Source organism: Passer montanus, unplaced genomic scaffold (assembly GCF_014805655.1).
Source record: "Passer montanus isolate IOZ18808 unplaced genomic scaffold, ASM1480565v1 scaffold1, whole genome shotgun sequence".
Taxonomy (NCBI): domain Eukaryota; kingdom Metazoa; phylum Chordata; class Aves; order Passeriformes; family Passeridae; genus Passer; species Passer montanus.
Genome location: NW_024356504.1, coordinates 5,890,804 through 5,903,255, shown reverse-complemented (window position 1 = coordinate 5,903,255; position 12,452 = coordinate 5,890,804). Strand labels below are relative to the sequence as shown.

General features: G+C 42.2%; 1 protein-coding gene across 1 annotated transcript in view; it reads right to left on the bottom strand.

Moving 5' to 3' along the window:
- The window catches only part of TTN (titin), a 238,110-nt gene that overhangs the window by 167,850 nt on the left and 57,808 nt on the right, over nt 1–12,452 (bottom strand). The window contains exons 46-56 of the mRNA XM_039702997.1: nt 5,820–6,101; nt 4,952–5,230; nt 4,562–4,843; nt 3,776–4,054; nt 3,365–3,652; nt 2,879–3,157; nt 2,503–2,781; nt 2,126–2,404; nt 1,737–2,024; nt 1,318–1,605; nt 175–456 (exon numbers count right to left, since the gene is read on the bottom strand). Of these exons, the coding sequence (XP_039558931.1) occupies nt 175–456; nt 1,318–1,605; nt 1,737–2,024; nt 2,126–2,404; nt 2,503–2,781; nt 2,879–3,157; nt 3,365–3,652; nt 3,776–4,054; nt 4,562–4,843; nt 4,952–5,230; nt 5,820–6,101 (3,105 nt within the window). The remainder of the gene's footprint in view (nt 1–174; nt 457–1,317; nt 1,606–1,736; nt 2,025–2,125; nt 2,405–2,502; nt 2,782–2,878; nt 3,158–3,364; nt 3,653–3,775; nt 4,055–4,561; nt 4,844–4,951; nt 5,231–5,819; nt 6,102–12,452) is intronic.

The following is a 12,452-nucleotide window of genomic DNA, read 5'->3' as shown; positions in this document are numbered from 1 at the left end:
GAACACCCATCACTATTTCCTGCCTGATCTCTGCTGCTTAAACACACGAGCACTTAAATGCAAGAGCAGCTGGAGAGACACTGGCCCAGCAGGCACCAGCTGCTGCAGCAGCAATGCAGCTGGGAGCAGGTCTGGCAGCCAGGGATTCTGGTGCAGTTTGCAGCTTGTGCTAACCTTTCACTGTGACTGAAGTGCTGCAGCTGGCTGTGCCTGCAGAGTTGTGGGCTTCACAGATGTAATCCCCGGCATCTTCAGCAGTGGCACCCAAGATGGTCAGCGTTGCCACGGAGTCCACAAAGGACATGTGCAGCCTGTCGCTTGCCTGGAGTGCCTGATCGTTTTTGTACCACACGATTCTGATCTCTGGTGTGCCACTGATTTTACATTCAAGCTGAACTGTGTCTCCCTGCTTCACGAATCGCAAAGCTTCAGGCTTCTTGATGAACTTGGGAGGTTCTGCAGGACAGAATAAGTATGTAGAGAATGACAACCTACCTGTTTGCCATGTGAAATTTAAAATACTGAGCAAGTGTTCCAGGACGCACAAGAGTACTACAGCACAAAAATAAAATTGTTACAGAAGTTGACTGCATCTCCAACCACAGTTTCCTTCCAAGGGAATACAGAAGATGAGGAAAAGAAGGCAAAGACAACAACTAAAACTGCGTTCTGCAAGCTTTGGACCCTGCTGCATCAGACAGTCGAAGACGTAAAAGATACACAAAGAATGGTTGCTCCACCCAACTGAAATTTTGCTGTTAACTTTGAGTGGTAACAAGTAACAGGGTTCCCAGGCCAACATGAAAGATCTGACAAGCCCTTCATCTCTGGGAGCAACAGAAACGCGGTAGGGATTGTTTCACTTGCTTAGACATCTTTAAAGTATATTTCTGCATTAAGATTAATTAAGATTAAGATGCATAGTCTAGATTAAATCAACAATTCAGAACTCCAACTGAAATTGTTATCAAATGCAAGGTAAATCTGTATTTACTAATAATTTTCCATATAGCAATTGCTATGAGTGACTACCACAGTGATTATAGTTATTAAAGTAAAAAGCAATGTGAGTTCAACTCTCCATACAAACAGGTTTACACAGGTACCTTTCTCCTTTGAGATTTTGCAGACACATAAGATTTTTGCAGTTACACAGTATGATGGGAGAAGGTCATTACATGATTTATGTCTGCAGTCTGGAAAGCTGTTTTCTATATATGAAATGGTACTTTCTATAGAAATGGTAGAAGATCAAAGACAAAGAGAGATCACTTTACCCAAGAAAAAGAAAATGCACAAACAAAGGTGACTTAATACCTTTAACACTGAGTTGGGCTGAGCAGAAGTCTTTCCCAGCTTCATTGCTAGCTTGGCAAGTGTATTGGCCAGAGTCTCCTTTACCCACTCTGAGCACTCGAAGGTGAGCTGTGTTGGCTGTGAATGTAATATTGAAATTTCCTCCAGTTCGGATCTCCCGACCATCCTTGGACCATGTTATGTGTATTGGCTGGGCTCCCGTAACATGGCATTCAAAATCAGCACTTTCTCCAAAAGGCACATCAATAGATTGTGGTTTGATGTCGAAGACAGGTGCTTGCTTGGGTTCTAGAAACACAAGAAAGCCATGTAATACTCATACCTCAGAAAAAAGCTAATCCAACACATAGATACCATTGCATGCATGAAACAGAGGGAGGAACCCGTGATCCAAGTAAAAGTTTTATAAGCCAACACACCTGCCACTGTGAGCCTAGCACTTGAGGTGGCAGTGCCCACAGAATTGGTGGCTGTGCAGGAGTATTGCCCAGTATGATTCATCTCGGTTCGCACCAGTTGCAGCACTGCAACATTATCTACAAAGGATGTGTGCACATTGTGGTCATCCTTTAGCAGCACTCCATCTTTGTGCCAAGTGACAGTAATGGGCTCTGAGCCATTGAGCCGACACATAAGCTTAAGGGGTAAACCAGCAGGGTGCTCGATGTCCTTTAATTTTCTTGCAAAGGAAGGTGGTTGTTTGCGTTCTGGAAGAAAGCAAGTAAAGGATAAATGCACTCCAGGGAGCAACTTTTTTATAATTTTGCAAGACAAAAAGAGTTTTAGCAAGCTAATATAAAATCATCACCTTGAACTGTTAAGAGAGTCTTTGTAGATGCTGTTCCTACACTGTTTTCTGCCTTGCAGATATATTCTCCACTGTCGCTGCTACCCACTTTGTTGAAGATAAGTGTAGCAACATTGTCTTTAAAGAACACTTTATACTCAGGAGTAGACCTGAGTTTGGTATCACCTTTGTACCAAGACACAGTAATTTCTGGTGTTCCAGCAACGTGGCATTGCAATGTTGTGTAAGACCCAACTGACACCTCAAGAGGTTCCAAGTGTGTAACAAAGTAGGGAGGTTCTAAAAAAAGAGAAGCAATTAGACAGGCTTGTGTGCCAGGTTTTGAAAAGCATACACTTGAAAAAAAGGCAAGGAAAAGAAGCAAAGGGAGCACACACCTAGGGTAGAGACTACAGCCTCACAAACATCTCTTCCTGCCTCATTTTCAACATGGCAAGTGTATTCTCCTGCATCTTCTTTGGTGCTGTCAAGTATTTCTAGGATGCAGGATTTCTCTGTGGTGGTGATGCTACACTTCTGAGATTGTGTGATGGTGTGGCCATTCTTCTTCCATGTCACAGAGATGGGCAGGCTGCCTGTGTAAGTGCCCTCTAGGATGATGGGCTTGCCAGGCTCCACATACTGATCGCTCAGTTTCTTTACAAAGACAGCTGGCTCTAATGAAAGTAAGTCACAAATGTTGAGCACAACATGCCAAATGGAGAGAAGGAAACAATAATTTAAGGTAAATGAAGAGACATCATCTTTACAAACCTTTTACTGTGAGGTGTGTTGTACAATTTACCCTGCCAGCATCATTAGTCACTAGACAAGTGTACTCTCCGCTTTGGGGAGGAGTTACATCAAATAACTCAAGCTCCACAACGGACTCCTCCAAGTAGATATTGCATTTGTCCCCTGGCACAAGTTCATTGGCCCCTCTAAACCAGTTAACCTTAAAAGGAGGGGTTCCTCTGACAACACATGTGAAAGTGATGCTTGTGCCTGGCAATACATCCAGAGGCTCTGGGGTCCTCTCAAAAGAAGGTGGCTCTAAATACACAAAAGAAAAAGATAGATAAGAGAAATTGCTGCAGCATAGCTCTGGTATTTCCACACACCTACTGAAGATAAAGAGCAAAATCTTTATTTTTTCTGTCAATAATTTTCCCCAAGAATATTTACAAAAGACTGCAGATAATTTCAAGAGAGAAAGAGAAAAGAATAGCTCAGAGAGCTTTCTGACCATCATATACCCACCTTGTACAGTCAATACAGCACTGCATTCATCTGAGCCAGCTGTGTTGGTAGCTTTGCAGGTGTAAGTGCCAGTATCTGAGTGGCTGAGTGAATTAACTTCTAAAATACATAGGTTATCTGAAAAGGACATTTGATGTTTTTCTCCACTGACTAACTTAAGTCCATTTTGGAACCAGGCAACAGAAATAGGAGGTGAACCTGACACTTTACATTCCAGCAGTGCTGAGGAACCCAGAACACAAGGGATATCCTTTAGTTTTCTTGTGAAAGAAGGAGGAATGATTCGGTCTGCATAAGAAAACATAATAAATCCACAGTTAGAGAGAAAATGAGTAAAGGAACGGAATAAAGAACAGAGAATTGCCAAAAAAAAGCTTTTGTAAAAGATAGAAGACAAGCTACCCAACCAACCTAAAACATCAACCGATGCCGTACAACTGCTTTTCCCCACGTCGTTTTGCACAGCAAAAGTGTACAATCCACCATCTTCCTTTTCTGCATCCATAATTTTAAGTGTAGATACGTTATTGAGGAAAGTGATTCTGTATTTTTGGCTGCTGGTCAGTTCTTTGCCATCCTTGAACCACCCAGTGGAAAGCTGTGGCGTGCCTGCTACTTTGCATTCCAAAGTACAGGCATCTCCTATAGTAACTTTCATTGGCTCTGCTTTCTCTACAATGACTGCAGGCTCTGGAAGGAGAGATGGGTAACATATATGGTTAAAACAGGGTTTGATAAGTATTAGCTGTAAGTATTACAGCACTATGAGATGGGGCTTACACATTTTATACTAAGAAAATTTTGATTCATGGGGATGTGGAGTTTTTTTACAGCAGTTTTTTCCATCCTTTCTGTTACTCTAAACTGCAAATTTTAGATGCTTTCCAAAGCTAAGCAAAAATATTTTTCAATATTTTAAATAATTTTAAAGTATATTTTAATTTAAAATTATTTAAAATATTTTAATTTCTCTTTTAGAGCAGGCATGAGCAGAAGACATGACAGAAATATAGAGTGGTTCCTTCCAAGTGTATTGCTAGACTATTGGAAATATGGAACCTGACTTCTGCTTGTTGGGGAGAGAAGGATTCTGTTTTGTTTGTTTTGAACTCAAAGGCATAAGTATACAGCTGATAATAAATAACCAAGTTGCTAACTTTAAAAAGAAACTTCCATTAATTGGTGCTTTTCACCTACCTAGAATAGTTAAGGTAGCCATACACTCACGACTTCCAGCATCATTTCTGATCTGACAGGTGTATTTTCCAGCACTGCTGGTCTCTGTGCGCACAAAATGCAAAGTTGCAATATTTTCCATAAATGTGATCTTTGTGTTCTCACTTTCTCTGATAATTTCCTCTTTGTCTTTAAGCCACTGCACAGAAATTGGCTGGGAGCCCTCCACTCTTGCTTGTAACTCTACTGGTTCACCAACCACAACTGTCATGCTGTTTATTTTAGTCAAGAACTTTGGTGGTTCTGAAGAAGAAATACGCAGTTATAGTAAATACTCACAGTGCTTCCGCAAAGAAGAGCAATGCAGCACCCCTGGGAGTGCTGCAGAAGACACAGGTACCAGTACTTTACCTTTCAGCTTCACAGTGCAAATACAAGTGTCACTTCCTACATCATTCTGTGCTTTGCACTGATATTCACCAACATCTGCAGCTTCGACATTAAGAATGTGAACGCTTGTGTGGTAGTTTTTGGCTGTAACCTTGTACTTCTTACTGCTGCGGATTTGTCTCCTGTCTTTGTACCAGGCAACGTCAAATGGAGGTGTTCCTGAAATCTCACATTCCAGGCTAACCTCAGATCCTCTGACAATGTCTACTGGAGAAGGCTTTCTGCTAAAGACAGGAGGTTCTAACAAGGGAAGAAAGGAACATTTAGAAAGTAGTCTGAAGCTCTTTGGTCAACAAAGAGTCTACAGATACCAGCTTCTGGAAAATGAGACTGCTGAGAATATCTACAGGATGGGCAAGACTTCCCTCTTTTTCTGGGCACAGTATGAAATGAGCTTGCACAAAGGTGAGCATTAAGAGCCCTTAGCTCCTCTTTAGAAAAGGTAAACAGAGGGGTGACCTTTGCCAGAAAGGGTACAGGTCTCGTTTAGCTGGTAGTCATCTCCTATACAAGGTGTAAAACTGACACTAGTCAGTTTGTGTCTGTTCTTTCGTATTTAAGCTTCTCAATATAGCAATTCCCACTATGAACTGTCTTGGATATTAAAATTATAGAACTGGGGAAAAACTATCTTAGGACTCATCTGCATTAAGAACATCTCTCTTGTTTAGACACTGGCAGAGAAGATGAGGGGGCATCAAGAAACAAACATGACATGAAGAACAGGGCAGTCCTGAAATAAATTAATCTCATGTTCCTGTGTATTTCTAAGGGATACAGCCACCAGGGGAAAAATAGGATGCAGTTGGAAAACAAGAGGACAGCTAACCTTTCACTGTGACTTTGGTGCTACAGCTGGCCTTGCCGGCAGGGTTGTGAGCTTCACAGATGTAGTCACCGCTCTCATCAGTGCTGAGATAGTTCATTTCCAGCACCGCCACAGAGTCAATGAATGACGTCCGGAATTTTTCACTGGCAACAATTTCATGGTCATTTCTGAACCACACTACTTTCATCTCTGGAGATCCACTTACTTTGCACTCAAGCCGGGCTGAATCACCCTGCTTGACTACTTTTGTTGCCTCTAGCTTCTTAGCAAACTTGGGGGGTTCTAAAAAACCAAAAAAAGTGGGGTCAGAAAGGTCTGAGCTAATACCGGAGAGAAAATGGTGGGAAAAGAGCCAAACAATGGTGGGTTGCAAACACAGGGTAGGGAATTCACTTGGAAGTGCATCAAAGATCACCAAGGTGGGCTTGGCAAAAAGAAAGGAGAAGAAGTAGACAGAAAGTTAACAACACAACAAGAAAGAGTGCACACCTGTTACGAACAGTGTTGTAGTGCAAGAGTCACTGCCAACGTCATTTGAAACATGGCAAGTGTAGTGCCCACTCCTAGAAGAATCCACTGAATAGAGGGTTAAGAACCCAGTTGAACCTTCAATCCCAATGAAACAAGTTGGACCAGATACAAGTTCTAAGTCTTCTTTGAACCACTTTACTGTAAAGGGTGGTGTTCCTTTCAGTGTGGCCTTAAACTCCACTGTGGAATCTGGTATGGCTTGCTGGCTTTCAGGTTTTACTAAGAAGCTTGGTGGCTCTGCAGTTTTTAAGAAAAAGACACAGTTACATCAGAAATGTCTAAGAATTAAGAAAATCAGTGAGGCAAGCATGGTGACCAAGTTTCCAGTGTTAACATTAAGATGTATAAGAGTGTTAGCATAAGATTTACGGTATTTTCCCAGCGTTTAACACAAATAAGAAGTAGTAAAAGAGTTTCAAACCTTTCACAGTCAGGACAGCACTGCAAGAATCATTTCCAGCAACATTAGAGACACTGCATGTGTAATTTGCACTGTCTGCCAGCTCTAGGTTAGCAATCTCGAGTGACATAGTGTTCTCATGGCACAGGCTTCTATATTTTGCACTGTCCGTTATCTCTTTTCCATCCTTAAACCATTTTGCAACAATTGGGAGTGACCCAGAGACTTTACACTCCATTTGGATAGAAGATCCCAGAATGGTATCCTTTTTGGTTAGCTTTTTGATAAATACAGGAGGAATTGATTGATCTGCCCAACACAAAAAAAAAAGTAGCAAAAACACACAAGTTAACTCCTTGCTTATCCTTCATGGAGATTATTTTTCATTCCCTCCTTGATGGATTGGCAATACAAACCTAGCACAGTCAGAACAGCTTCACAGGTGCTACTTCCGAAGTCATTTTCAACCTTAAAACTGTATGTGCCACTATCCTCCTTTGATACAGGTTCAATTCTGAAACTGGCCACATTGTTTTCAAAGCTCATTGTGTAGTATCTGCTGGGCAGGAGCTGCTTGCCATCTTTGTACCATCTTATTCGGAGCTCTGGTGTCCCAGCCACAGTACACTCCAAAGTCACAGGGTCTTTTTCAGTGACTTTAAGTGATTTAGCCTTTTCTATTATCTGTGCAGGCTCTGAGGTATAAAAAGTATAAAAATTACAACAGTTAGCTTCATAGGTAGGGAACTGACTTTCCAAGTACTCATCAAGGTTACACCTTGTACACACCTTGTACAAAAAGCAGAGCAAAACACTTCTCCATGCCAGATTCGTTCTTTGCCTGACAGGTGTATCTCCCTCTGTGGCTGAGGTCAACATTAGTAAGCTTCAGTGTGGCCACCCTGTTCTCGAAGGTAATGTGGTGGTGCTCATCATCTTCTAGTATTTTCTCATCTTTTATCCATGACACAGATAGGGGTTGGGCGCCTGCTACGACACACTGAAAGAATGCATCACCTTTCAAAATGCTAGTGACGTTCTCCAGCTTCTTGACAAAGGATGGTGGTTCTGCAGTGTGAGTATTGTTTGTTGTTTGGAAGAGAAGTCATGGAAAGGGAAGAGGAGAAAGAGAGATCATATAAAGTAATCCCACTTGCTACACTTTAGCTTGGGCATATAATGTTTGAGGTGTGCTTCCTAGAGGACTGACCTTTTAAGCTGAGTCTTGTGCTGCAAGAACAGCTTCCACCTTCATTTGATATAATACACTGATATTCACCAACGTCCGAGACGTCACAGTTAGTCACATTAAGAGTAAATACTGATTCTTTGGTGGAGATGGTGTATTTCTTGCTGCTGAACATCTCCTTGTTGTTCTTCAGCCACTTCACCTCAAATGGAGGAGTACCAGTCACCTCACACTCTAGTGTGGCCTCTGAGCCCTTCACTACCTCGGTGGGACGCAACTCCCGAACAAAGGTTGGAGGCTCTATAAAGAATGAGGGGAAAGTAGATAATAACCTCAAATAGTTTTGAGGGGAGAAGAAGTATCTCCTACTTCCTCACCCCAGATATGTGACAGAGATGACAAGATGTTCAAAACCAACCTTTTACTTTCAGCTCGACGCTGCAGCTCTCACTACCTGCATCATTGTGGGCTTCACAAACATAAATCCCACTATCTGCCACTCTGGCTTGAGTGACTCTCAAAGTGGCTAAACCATCTATGAAGGAGATTCCGTACTTAGCTTGGTCTGTCACTTCAATTCCATCCATGTACCATGTAACGTGGATCTCTGGCGTGCCTACTACCTGGCACTCAAAAGTGGTGGACTGTCCTTCACGCAAAGCTACTACGGAAGTTGGCATCTGAATAAATCTGGGGGGCTCTAGAAGATGGACAGAGAAGTCGAGGTTTTATAATATTCAAGGTAGAAATAAAAAAACCACCAAAATTTAAAGAAAAAAAAAAGGCTAAAAGGCTTCCTCCCCTTCCCACCAAAACTGCACAGAAAAATCAGAACAAAAAAAATTAGAAGGTTGGGTTGCACACCTTTTACAAACAGAGTTGCTTTGCAGGTTGCAGTCCCCACGTCATTGCTTATCTGACAAGTGTAGCTCCCAGAATCAGATGTCCTGGCTGAGAAGAGCTCCAGAACACTAGAAGTGTCATCCTTCCAGACAGATCGACTGGCTCCAGAGAGGAGCTCCTGGCTGTCTTTAAACCACTTTATCTGCAGAGGAGTAGACCCTTTCACCAGTGCTTTGAACTGAACCCTAGCATTGGGCACAACCTCTTGAGACTGGGGTTTTTCCACAAAATATGGCGGCTCTATAACATGCAAAAAGGAAGAAAGGGGATTACTCTGAGATGGGGAAATCCAAAACTATGTATGAAAGACCTAACAGAAGACAAAGAAGGAACTCAAACCTTTTACTGTTAAGAACCCGCTGCACTGGCTGCTTCCTGCTTTATTTGTTGCTTCACAAGTGTAAGAGCCACTGTCTGTGCCTTCCAGTTTATTTATTTCCAGAAATGCAGTATTATCATGGAAAGAGTATTTGTGCTTTTCACTTGCTGTTATTTCTTGGCCATCCTTATACCACTGAATACTTATAGGATGCGAACCAGACACTATGCACTCCAGGTGGACAAAAGACCCCTTAATGCTGTCCATTTTCTTGAGTTTTTTGGTGAATTTCGGTGGTATAATGAGATCTATCCAAGACAGAGTAAAAAAACAAAATATAAAAATTCAACTGTGACTGTGGCACATGTCAGCTCAGGAGAAAAGATTTGGTATCTAAAAGTAACAATAAGAGAAAGCCCATACGCACCTAGGACATTAATGCTGGCAGAACAGCTACTGCTCCCAACGTCATTTTGAACCTCAAAAATGTATTCTCCACTATCTTTCTTATCTGCATAAAGCACCTTTAAGACTGAGACAGTATCTGTAACACTGATCTTGTATTTTGGGCCCAATGTTAGTTCCTTGCCGTCTTTGAACCATTTGGCTGTAATAGGTTTTGTTCCTGAAAATTTACACTGCAAGGTTGCTGGGTCTCCCTCAGTCACATCTATTGACACAGCCTTGTCCACAATTGTAGCAGGTTCTGTTGTAAACAAGGAGATAGAGTGTTAAGTCCGTCTGTAAAAACTGCAAGGGAACTGTCCCAGATCATTGCAAGCCTTCAGGGTAAGACCAACCTTTGACAGTCAGCAGAGCAGAACACCTCTGAATTCCTGCCTCGTTTTTAGCCTGACAGAAATATTTCCCATCATGTTTCAGCTCAATAGATCTCACCATAAGAGTGGCAACATTGTTCACAAAGGTCATTTTGATATTGTTGTCTTCAATCACTTCATCATTGTCTTTCAACCAGGACACAGTGATGGGCAAGGAACCTTTAATAGCAGCCTGAAACACAACTGTTCCCCCTCGAAGGGAGCTAATGTTTTCTATCTTCTTCAAAAACTGCGGAGGCTCTGGCAGGAAGAAAGTGGGCATGTAAGTACAAGTCTGGTGTGTAACAAACAGTGTGGCATGGAAAACCACACTGGGATAAGAGCATGCTAGTGGTGTTCTGCACCTTGCACTAACCTTTCAGCGTGACCTCTGAACGGCAGAGGCAGCTCCCAACATCGTTTGTTACTCTACACTGATACTCCCCAACATCAGAAGCATCAAACCTGAAAACGTGAAGGCTAATCACAGATTTCTCAATGCTTATTCTGTGCTTCTTACTGCCCCGCACGGGTTTATCATCTTTCACCCAGAACACTTCAAAGGGAGGCGTGCCAAGCACCTCACACTCCAAAACCACATCAGAATCCTTCAAGACTTCCATGGATTGAAACTCCTTGCTAAAATAAGGTGACTCTACAGTGTGAAAAAGAAAGTGCAATTTGCATTAATCATACTTTTGAAGCCGGTACCACTGTACTGAGTCTAAAGATACAAACTGTGTGGCTGGATGTCACACACACCTTTGACTGTAACAACACTACTGCAGATATCTTTTCCAGCATCATTTTTGGCTTCGCAAATGTATTCCCCACTGTCTTCAGTATCAACTTCCGAAACATGGAGTATTGCCAAAGATTTTGTAAAAGATATCCTGTATTTGTCACTCTCTTTTAGCTCTCTATCATCCTTGAACCATGTGATTTTAATCTCAGGAGTACCAGTGACTTCACAGGTCAGTTCAGCATATCCACCTTTCTTTATGAGATGAGTCGGCTCTAGCTTCTCCTTAAAGGCAGCAGGTTCTGTGGATTTAAGAAGAGTGTTCAGGACAAAGAACACAGCAAAGAGTGCTGCTGTGTTAATCCAGCAGCCAGACTTTTAAATAAGAGTAAGAATGCAAACCTTTCACAAATAAGTTTGCACTGCATGTTACTGAACCAGCTACATTGGAGACTTTGCAGGTGTATTTTCCAGAGTCAGTTGGTTTGACTGCATAAAGCTCCAAGTAACTTGCTAATGCTTCTGTCATAATGTAGCAGGCTCCTCCTGTCACCAGCTCAGTATCACCTTTAAACCACTTCACTGTCAGTGGTGTTGTGCCTTTAAACATTCCTTTGAAATGTACAGTTGATGCAGGTAATACATCTTGAGACTCTGGTTCTACAGTGAAGCTGGGCGGCTCTGGATTGCGTTGAAAGGAAAAAAAATGCAGAGTAAGAGAGGGCTTGTATTTTGGGAAAGAAAAGCATTATCACAAGATAAGCAAAATTCCAAGAAAAGTGAAACAAATTGCCAAACCTTTTATAAACAAAGTGCTACTGCTCTCTTTGCTACCAGCAGAGTTTGTGGCTCTGCAAATGTAGACCCCAGCATCATTTGCATCTAGGTGTTTTATTTCCAAAGATGCTGAGCCTTCTGAAAAGTGTACTGTATACTTGGCACTTGAAGTGATCTCAGTATCCTGCTTAAACCATGAGACAGTCATTGGGAGAGAGCCTGAAATTTTGCAGTCTAGGCGGCACGAGGCACTAATGATGCTGTCAATATTCTTCAGTGGTTTAGTAAAGAAGGGAGGGAGAGTGCGATCTGTTGAGAGTGAAAAAAATGACAGAAAGAAATTCATGAGCAAAACAGGAGTACTGTTCTGCTTCTGGCTCTGTTAGGCACAGAGCAGAGCAACAGGGCTCTCTGCAAAGAGGCAGTACCAACCTAGCACAGTGAAGCTGGTAGTACAAGAGCTGATGCCCACATCATTGGATATCTCAAAGGTGTATTCACCACTGTCCTGCATTTCAGTGGCATAAAACTTGAGCTGGGCAATGTTATTTTTGAAGCTGATCCTGTATTTTTTGCTGGCAGGTAGTGGCCTTCCATCTTTGAACCATTTGGTTTTCAGCTCTGGAGTGCCTGTGACAGTGTACTCCAAAATAGCTGGTTCCCCAGCCGTAACTTGGATCATTTCAGCTTTTTCAATTATTTTGGCAGGTTCTACAACAGAATTAAACAACTGGCGTTAAGGACAAAAGGAAATTTCTTCTCCTCTCAGGTGGGAGACTGCAGGGATCACAGCACTTCTCCACTGACCTTTCACTGCTAGTTCACCAAAGCAGGACTGACTTCCTGCATCATTCTCAGCCACGCAGGTGTATTTGCCACCAGAGCTCAGCTGGACTCCGGTAATTTGCAGTGTTGCTAGACCGTGATCAAATGTCACTCGCACATTGTTATCAT